The following is a 9,537-nucleotide window of genomic DNA, read 5'->3' on the forward strand; positions in this document are numbered from 1 at the left end:
GGAATGCTGCCTTTTGTCATCCCGGAGCAATGCTTTTGGGTGGATTTGGGATGGTCTCAGTCACCCGCTGTTGGGATAAAGCTGCTTGGAGTGAGTCGGTGCCGGGTTTCAATCCATTCCCAAGCATCCAAACCCTCCTTTGGATGGATAAAACGTGGTGATGAAGTGATAAAGAGCCCCAAAGCTTCATCTGGGAGTGAAACTCCCTTTAAACTTCCTGAAAACAGGAGTTGTAATAATAATAACAAGTATTTTTCCCTCCTTCTGCCCCCCCTGGCTCACTGCTGGCTGCTAAACCCCAGCTATCCCTGTTTCTCCTATAAAACTGGAGCTTGTGGAATCACTCTGGAGCCGTTCCCTGGCTCCCAACCCTCCACCTGCCTTGGAAAACATTCCCTTTGTGCCACCAGGGTCAAAGGGACTAAAATTCCAAGTATCTGGGGGCAGTTTTAACCCCAAATCCAGTTAAAGCAGCAGCTCCTGGTTCAAACTCGATCCAATCCTATGGTTTTCCTTTGCTTTTGGGGTGAAACCTCAGGAATACAATGGGAAACTTGAGGTTTAATTGTGCTTTAGAGCAGCTTAATCCCTCCCTTTTGTCCTGGCTGCAGCAAACAGAGCAGGGAGTGAGCCTTATCTTAGTCCAGGCCTTGGCTCCTGCTTAACTTCACCTTCGGCTCCGGCCTCTTCCATCCCTGTTTTCCCTATAGGCTTCCCAAACAAAGACGCTGCAGGCTTCCCAAACAAAGCCGCTGCCGGTATGCCGCTGTTGCCGTGGCTATATCGGGTGTCCATATGTGCCCAGATATTCCCACTGTGGGTGATGGATCCCGGGCTTTGGAGCAATATCCCCTTACACATTCTGCTCCAGAAATAGCCCGGGCTGAGCTGCCGGGCCCGCGGCAGCCAAAATAACCCCCCTCTGCTCCCTGTCTCCTGAGGGCATCTGGGAATGCTGCTGCCGGCAGCTCCGCCTCGTCTTCCCCTGCCGGAGCTGGAGCAGGGGGACGTGGTGGCTGCTGGTAGCTGCAAGGGAGGCTGCTGTGGGCAGCGGTTGGGAGGTTGGAGTTCGGTTGAGCAGGTGGGGTTGGGGTCAGGGTTGGAGTTGAGTGGAGCATGTTGAGGTTGGGGTTGGGTTGAGGAGGTTGAGTTGGAGATGATGAGGTCGAGCTGAGGATGTTGAGGTTGAGATGATGTTGGGGTTGAGGGGATTGAGTTGGGGATGTTGAGTTGAGGATGTTGAGGTTGAGGGGGCTGAATTGAGGTTGTGGTTGGGTTGAGGAGGTTGAGTTGGAGAGGTTGGGTTGGGGTTGAGCTGAGGAGCTTGAGTCGAGGTTGGGTTGCGAAGGTTGAGTTGAGGATGTTGAGGTTGAGCTGAGGTCGAGTGGAGGATGTTAAGGATGAGTTGAGGATGTTGATGTTGAGCTGAGGTTGAGTTGAGGATGTTGGGGTTGAGGTTGAGCTGGGGTTGAGTTGAGGGTGTCAAGGTTGGGGTTGAGGAGTTGACTTTGTGTCGAGGTTGGGTTGAAGAGGCTGAGGTTGCGCTGAGGACGTTGTGCTGGTTTCTGATGCCCACGAGCCACCTCCCATGGCCAAGCTGACCCCCCCGTGCTCCTCTTCCCTTCCTCCCCGCAGATGACCCGGACCCCGACGATGGGTTTAACTACAAGCAGATGATGGTGCGGGATGAGCGGCGCTTCAAGATGGCTGACAAGGACGGGGACCTGACGGCCACCAAGGAGGAGTTCACGGCCTTCCTGCACCCCGAGGAGTACGACTACATGAAGGACATCGTCGTGCAGGTGGGTGGCTGCGTCCCGGTCGTGCTGAAGGAGCAGATGGAGAAGGTTGGAAGTTTGGGTGGTCACCAGGAACGGGCCCGTGGTGGGTACCTGGGTTTTGGGGGGGGGTGGGAGGCGTTTGGGCATCCTGGGGCTGGATCAGTGCTGGGAAAGGGGTGGAATTCCATGGAACCCACCATCATCTCCTTGCAGGAAACCATGGAGGACATAGACAAGAATGGAGATGGCTTCATTGACCTGGAGGAGTACATAGGTGAGGTGCCATCACTGCGTCCCCTCCTTGCTCCATCCAGCCTGGAATTTGCTGCTGGAATGTGCTATCCCATCCCTTCCCCCCCTGGAATTTTATCTCTCATGACCTCCTGACTTTAGACCTTGCTCCGACCTCATGGTGGGATTCCTGGTGCTGAGGGCTCAGGGTGGGAAAAGCAGCTCCCATATCCAGGAGGGATGGGAATGTCTGCCCAAAACATGGGATTTATCCATGGTGGGGGGCTGCCAACTCCAAAATACATCAGGAGAAACGTCGCTTTCCTCTGCACATGGATTTGGAGGGAGATTTAGGGATATAAAATGAGTCCTTGAAGGTGGAAAGGGGCGTCTTGTCAACGTGTCCATCAGCGGAGCCATCTCCCACTGGTGGCTGCTCCCTTGGGAAGAGCTGTTGGAATGGTGTCCAAGCGCACCTTGTGTTTTCCAGGTGACATGTACAGCCACGACGGCGATGCCGACGAACCCGAGTGGGTGAAAACGGAGCGGGAGCAGTTTGTGGAATTCCGGGATAAGAACCGCGACGGCAAAATGGACAAAGAGGAAACCAAAGACTGGATCCTCCCTTCGGATTACGACCACGCCGAGGCGGAAGCGCGGCACCTCGTCTACGAGTCCGACCAGAACAAGGTGGGAATGGCACCATGGTGCGTGTCCCACCAGGGCTGAGCTCTGCATCCGTGGAGGGGTTCACCTGGGTTTGGGACACCAAAGGAAGGGAAAACCATGGGCAGACGGGATGTGATGGAGGGTCGCTGATGGGAATATCCCTCTTTCCTTGCAGGATGGCAAGTTGACCAAGGAGGAGATCGTGGAGAAGTACGACCTGTTCGTGGGGAGTCAGGCCACGGACTTCGGGGAGGCCTTGGTGAGACACGACGAGTTCTGAGCCCGGAGCCATTCCCACGTAATTTATTGCTTCCAATTCCTGGGATTTGATGGTCGGAAACATTTGGGGGCTCCCGAGCCCGCTGGGGTCAGGCGCTGAGGTGCAACGTCGCCGACGAAACCCTCTCTTCCCGTCCTCTTTCCATCTCCTCCTTCCTTCCCAAAGGGATGGGGAGATGCCGTTGGGAAAAGCCAACGCTTCTTAACGGCGCTTTTGGGCTTCAGTTGGGGGGTGTTTTTTGGGGTGGTTTTTTTTAGATTGACTCATTCTCTGACGGTTTGAGCCACTTCTCCTTATTTTTATACTCCTGAGGGTTCCATGTGACGTGAAGGAACTTCTCCTCCTCCTCCCAAGAAGCCACCTCATGGCTTCCCCTTCACCCACCCTCGTTCTTGGCCTTTCCTCCTTGGGGTGGACTCCAACAAACTCAACCCATCACGATCCCAAATTGACTTAACTAAGCCCAAACCCCCATAATCCTGATGGAAACCCAGCACTAAACCAGACCTGGAGTTGAGCTGGGCTCGGATTAGACCCACCTTGGCCAACCCACCCGCTCTTGTCCTGCTGGAAGAGCTGGAAGCACCAAACCTCCTCTCCATTGGCCTCAAGTGGCCACCATCATGTCCTCCGGTCATTAATGGGCCTGTTAATGAAGCACCATCAACCCCAACATGCTGGTGGCTTCTTGTTGCCCATCCAAGTGTTTTCCCTCTTCTTCCACCCCAGAATGTCGCTCCAAGTGCCTTTAATCCACCCAAACCCCCCCATTCCGAGGAGGAACGGCCCGGCCAGGGCAGGGTGATGATGATTAATGATGTTAATATTATCCGTAATTCCCTTGTTTTTAAACCACGTGGATCCGGGAATGTTGCGATTCCATCCCGGCACCAACCAGCATCAACATGGATCCGTCTCCAGTTGAGAGGTTGATGCCGGTCACTGGTTGAGGGGATGCATGGAAAATCCACACGGATTCTGCCTAAATCCCACTCTAGGGGTTAAAGCACCAACCACCAGGATAGTTGCTCTTCCCGGTTGGATTTGGATAGAGCTCAGTGGGGCATCCGATGATCCTGGTCTGGGATTTGGCTTCAAGTCCCTCTTCCCGAAAGGATTTGAAGCCGGGAGCAGCATTAACGACTCCAAACACTAATTTCCTTCCCGAATTCCCTTCCCCTCATCCCACCATGTTTATTCCCTGGTTATTTGTTGGGATGGGTTCAGTTGTGTCCAACTGTGGCTCAATAAATCCCGGTTCCATCCACCCCACGCTGCCTCCTGATGGAATTCCTCTGGCTTTATCCCAAAATGAGGCCATGGGGGGTGCCCCCACCTCGGCTCTCCCGGAGCGGGAGGATGGGCTCCGGTGGGATCCCTTCCTTTGGAAGTGGTTACATGGCTGGGGAGGGCAGACACGGCTCCGGAATCACTTCCCACCCCCGCTACCAGTTGGGATATGGGGATCCTGAGTCCATGGGGGGATGTGTGGGGCTGGGGGGGTCCTGCCTGCTGGTCCCCGACCCCATGGATGGGATTCAGCGCTGCTCCAGCCCCATGGATGGGGGCTCGGAACCACCCCAGCCCCACAGATGAGGCTCAGCCCCATCCCAGCTCCATAGATGAGGCCCCAGCCTCACTCCAACCCCGTGGATGGTTTCCATCCTTGTCCCAACCCCAGGGCTGGGATCCAGCCCAGCCCCATGGGTGGGGGGCTCAGCACCAACCCAGCCCCATAGATGAGATCCAGCATCACCCCAGCCGCATGGATGGGGGCCTCAGCATTACGCCAGCCCCACAGATGAGCAGCTCAGCCCCATGGATGGATGGTGGACACCATCCCACCTCCCTGCCCCACCACTGCCTGCGTGCCCAGGACAGGCTGATGCTGCAGAGCCCCACAGTGACACCTCCATGGGGCTCAGCACCGTGGGGCTGCGACCCCCATCCCCACCCTCTTGTGGGGCCGCAGATGCTCCTCGTTGCACTGGGACCAGGGTGGTGGTTTATTGTCCCACCAGCACCTACATCCTAGGCCGGCCGTGGGGTGGCCCCTGCCCCACAGCAGTGGGGGGGGCGTGGCTGGTGGCTCCTCAGCTGGGGCCGACCTGGCTGGAGGACACGGAGGAGACCTCGGTCCTCTGGGCAGAGCTGGACACGTCCGAGTCATCCGTCATGGGCTTCCCACAGACCATCTCCATGATGCAGCCGCGGAACTGCAGGTGGGAATGGGGCTGGGTCAGCCCCATGTGTCCCCATCCCCATCCCCGGCATCATCTTCCACCCCTTTGGTGGCACCTTGGTCCCATCTCCTGGCTCTGGGGACGTGGGATGGCCCTGGGCATTCCCCATCCCATGTGTCCCCTTCCCTCAGCACAAGGGGTTCCTGGGCCCCGCTCCATGGGCACCCCTGGGTGATCCTGCTCCACAAGTGTCCCCAGCATTCCTGGTCCATGGATGTCTTTCTGTACCCCAGGGTGTCCCCATTGTCCGGGTGTCCCAGGATGCCCCCATCATCTGTGTATCCCATGGTGTTCCCATTGTCTGGGTGCCCCTGAACCTCAGATGTTCTTGAACCCCTGGATGTCCTCATTGTCCATGTGTCCCTGAGTGTCCCCATCACCCAGGTTTCCTTGGATGTCCCCATCATCCTTATGTCCCACAATCTCCTTGGTCCCCAGATGTCCTTGAGCACGCAGAATGTCCTCATTGCCCTGATGCTCCTGGATGTCCCCACTGTCCATGTGTCCCTGAGTGTCCCCATCAGCCGGGTTTCCTTGGACGTTCCCATCATCTTTATGTCCCATAATGTCCCCATTGCCCTGGTGTCCTGGGATGTTCCTAGTCCCCAGATGTTCTGGAGCACCCCAGGATGTCCCTATCACCCGGGTGTCCCACAGTGTTCCTGGTCTCCAGATGTTCTTGAAGCCCCGGATGTCCCCATTGCCCACGTGTCCCCTGGTGCCCCCACTGTCCGGTGTCACCTGTTTGTTCATGAAGCAGTAGATGATGGGGTTGTAGACGCAGGAGCTCTTGGAGAAGAAGGCAGGGATGGTGACCAGGCGCAGGTCGATGCCGTGGTCGCGGTTGTTCACCATGTACATGGCCAGCGCCGCGTAGGGCACGTAGCAGAGGCAGAAGGACCCCACCATCACCACCACCATGCGCGACACCTCCCGCTCTGCCTTCTGCGTCGTGGCCGACTCCTGCTGCTGCGCCGCCACCTGCACCACGCACAGGGACAACCCCATCCCATACCCACCCTGTACCCATCCCATACCCACCCTGTACCCATCCCGTACCCATCCCGTACCCATCCCGTACCCATCCTGTACCCATCCCGTACCCATCCCATATCCATCCCGTATCCATCCCGTGTCCATCCTGTATCCATCCTATACCCATCCCGTACCATCCCATAGCCATCCTGTACCCATCCCATATCCATCCTATATCCATCCTGATCTATCCTCATCCATCTGTCCCACCTCCATCCATCCCACCTGCGCCCAGGCATCGACATCCATGGGAACCACATCCTGCATCCATCCTGCATCTATCCATCCCTCCTCCATCCCATATCCATCCATCCCACCTGCACCCAGACAGGGACACCCATCAGGACCAACTCCACCCATCCCATATCCATCCTGCATCCACCCATCCCACCTCCATCCATCCCACCTGTGCCAGGCACAGACACCCGTATCCAACCCGTATCCATCCCATATCCATCCATCCTGCATCCCTCCCTCCCACCTCCATCCATCCCACCCAGATCCTGCATCTATCCTGCACCCATCCCACCTCCATCCCACCCCACCTGTGCCAGACATGGATACCCATGGGACCCACCTCCATCCATCCCACCTCTGTCCTGCCCTGTCCTGCATCCATCCCACCTGCACCCAGATGTGCCACCCATGGGCACCTCCCTCCATCCCTTATCCATCCATCCCACCTCCGTCCTGCATCAATCCATCCATGCACCCATCCCACCTCCATCCATCCCGCCTGTGCCAGCCGTGCCACCCATGGGCACTTGTGTGCCTCCTGCCCCCATCCTGCCTCTGTCCTTCTGCCCAAACAGCCCTTCCTACCTCCACCTCCCTCTAACTTCCTCCATCTCCCTCTATCAGCCTCCATCACCATCCCTCCCTCTCTCCTTCCATACATCCCTCCATCTCCATCCCTTCATCTCTCCATCCCTCCCTTCCTCCCTCCCTCCCTTCCGCCATGCCTCCTCCCTCCATCCCCATCCCTCCCATGCCGTTCCCAGCCTGGAGCCGCACTCACGGCGCGCAGGGCGCTGAGCAGCTGGGAGTAGGAGAAGATGATGAGGGACAGGGGCACGATGAAGCAGAAGATGAAGAGGAACCACGTGTAGTACTCGCTGCGGTACTTGGTGCCCACCGTGTACCAGTCGGGGCCGCAGGAGCACTGCAGCCCCTCGGGCACGTACCTGCGGGCACCGCGCTCAGCACCGTGCCTGGCACCCCCATAGTGCCCCTATGGGGCCCCTATGGTACCCCTGCGGCATCCCTATGGCAGCCCTGTGGGATCCCATGGTGCCCTATGGCACCCACCCATGGTGCCCTATGGCACCCCTATGTCCCTCCATACCCCCCGTGTCACCCTATGGCACTCTGTGGCATACCCGTGGCACCCTAGTGTCACCCATGCCACCCCATACCCCCCTGTGTCACCCCAACATCACCCCAGTGTCACCCATACCACCTCATACCTCCCCATGTCACTCTATGCCATCCTGTGTCACCCCGGTGGCACCCCTACGTCATCCTATGGCACCCTAATGTCACCCCATGCCCTCTCGTGCCACCCCGGTGTCACCCCATACCCCCTCTATTACCCCTATGCCACCCCCACGTCCCCCCGTGTTGTCACCCCGAGTCCCACCTGCTCCACCCGAAGAAGGGGGGGATGGCGACGCCGATGCCGATGACCCACGTGGCCACCACGACCACCAGCGCGTGCTTGGAGGTGAAGCGGAAGTTGCCCAGGGGCTTGCAGATGACAATGTAGCGCTCGAAGGCCAGGAAGGCCAAAGACCAGCCCGTGACCAGCCCTGGGGACACCACGGAGGGGGCTCAGCCCAACACCACGGCCAGAACCAGCCCACCCCGGCTCCTCCAGCCCCACCAGACCATGGTGGTCGCCTCTGCTCCTGTAGATCCAGTAGACCATGGTGGTCACCCCTACCTTGAGTCCCACCAGACCATGGTGGTCAACCTCTGAGCCCAGTCAGATGAACCCAGCTCCTCTGAGCCCCATTGGATGATGGTGGTCACCCCTACCTACAGGCACAATCATCTACCCACTGATCATGGTCACCCCTGCTCCTACAGGTCCAGCAGACCCCAGTGGTCAACCCTACCTTGAGCCCAATCAGACCATGGTGGTCACCTCAACTCCTCTAGCCCTACCAGATTATAGTGGTCACCTTAACTCCTATAGGTCCAGTAGGCCATGGTGGTCAACCCTACCTACAGCCCCACCAGCTGATCGTGGTTACCCCAGGTAACTCCTACAGGTCCAGAAGGCACAGTGGTCACCCCGACTCCTACAACCCCAGCAGATGCTGATGGTCGACCCTATGTAGAGCCCCACCAGTCCACGGCCATCAGCTCAACTCATCCAGCCCCACCAGTCCATAGCAGTCACCCCTACCCCAGCCCCACCAGATGATGGTGGTCACCCCAGGTCATCCAGCCCTACCAGTCCATGGTGATTGCTCCTACCTACAGCCCCAGTAGACCCCAGTGGTCAACTTTACCTTGAGCCCCGTCAGACCATGGTGGTCACCCCAACTCCTCCAGCCCCACCAGATTATAGTGGTCACCTCAACCCCTATAGTTCCAGCAGGTCATGATGGTCAGCCCTTCCTTGAGTCCCATTAGACCATGGCAGTCACCCCAACTCCTATAGCCCTACAAGATGATGGTGTCTAACCCAAGTCTTTCAGCCCCATCAGACCACAGAGATCACCCCAACTCCTCCAGCCCCACCAGATGATGGTGGTCAACCTGTCTTCCAGCCCCAACAGACCCTGGTGGTAACCCCAGCTCCTCCAACCCCACCAGGTGATGGTGTCCAACCCAAGTATTCCAGCCTCAACAGTCCATCATAGTCACTCCAACTCCTCCAGCCCCACCAGATGGTGGTGTGTAACCCGGCTCCTCCAACCCCACCATACAACAATGGTCCCCCTGCCAACCTACCTGCGGTGGCCCCCATGAAGCCCTCAAAGGCACACACGTGCTTGCCGAAGACGAAATAGCCCTGCGAGCTGGACACGAAGACGGTGAAGATGCAGAAGATGCAGGCGAGGAACCCGCAGAAGGAGATGTTCACCAGGATGTAGTTGAGGGGCTGCCTCAGCTTCTTGTACTTGATGGTGACCACCAGCACGATGGCGTTCAGGGGGGTGCCCACCAGGAACACGAAGCCCATGAAGGCCGTCTGCAGGTAGAAGGCCCATGGTGGGGCGATGTGGTACTGGGGACCGTCCCAGGGGCCACCGAGGGACCCGTTCTTGAACAGGTAGAACTCCTCCTC

General features: G+C 57.9%; 2 protein-coding genes across 3 annotated transcripts in view; one reads left to right on the forward strand and one right to left on the reverse strand.

Annotated features, from left to right (window-relative positions):
• The window catches only part of CALU (calumenin), an 8,826-nt gene extending 5,865 nt beyond the window's left edge, over positions 1-2,961 (forward strand). For both annotated transcript variants that reach the window (XM_010021996.1, XM_010021997.1), the window contains exons 3-6: positions 1,636-1,802; positions 1,995-2,055; positions 2,503-2,702; positions 2,857-2,961. In XM_010021996.1, coding sequence (XP_010020298.1) covers positions 1,636-1,802; positions 1,995-2,055; positions 2,503-2,702; positions 2,857-2,961 — 533 coding nt within the window. The remainder of the gene's footprint in view (positions 1-1,635; positions 1,803-1,994; positions 2,056-2,502; positions 2,703-2,856) is intronic.
• Positions 2,962-4,949: 1,988 nt separating this feature from the next.
• OPN1SW (opsin 1 (cone pigments), short-wave-sensitive) lies at positions 4,950-9,531 on the reverse strand. The gene is made up of 5 exons (XM_010021998.1): positions 9,201-9,531; positions 7,879-8,047; positions 7,258-7,423; positions 5,946-6,185; positions 4,950-5,177 (listed from the first exon to the last, which is right to left on the reverse strand). The coding sequence occupies exons 1-5, from the start codon at positions 9,430-9,432 to the stop codon at positions 5,055-5,057; spliced, it is 930 nt and encodes a 309-aa protein (XP_010020300.1). The 5' UTR covers positions 9,433-9,531; the 3' UTR covers positions 4,950-5,054.
• Between the last annotated feature and the right edge of the window lie 6 nt (positions 9,532-9,537).

This window comes from Nestor notabilis, unplaced genomic scaffold, assembly GCF_000696875.1.
Source record: "Nestor notabilis isolate BGI_N333 unplaced genomic scaffold, ASM69687v1 scaffold19759, whole genome shotgun sequence".
In the NCBI taxonomy this organism is placed as follows: Eukaryota; Metazoa; Chordata; class Aves; order Psittaciformes; family Psittacidae; genus Nestor; species Nestor notabilis.

Excerpts from the sequence above, each read along its gene's own strand:
- OPN1SW (XM_010021998.1), bottom strand. The coding sequence starts at position 9,432 with ATGGGCTTCGTGTTCCTGGTGGGCACCCCCCTGAACGCCATCGTGCTG. Across the intron at positions 7,424-7,878 it reads CCCTTCTTCGGGTGGAGCAG|GTACGTGCCCGAGGGGCTGC; the intron begins GTGGGACTCGGG and ends CGGTGCCCGCAG. Across the intron at positions 6,186-7,257 it reads TGCTCAGCGCCCTGCGCGCC|GTGGCGGCGCAGCAGCAGGA; the intron begins GTGAGTGCGGCT and ends TGCGTGGTGCAG.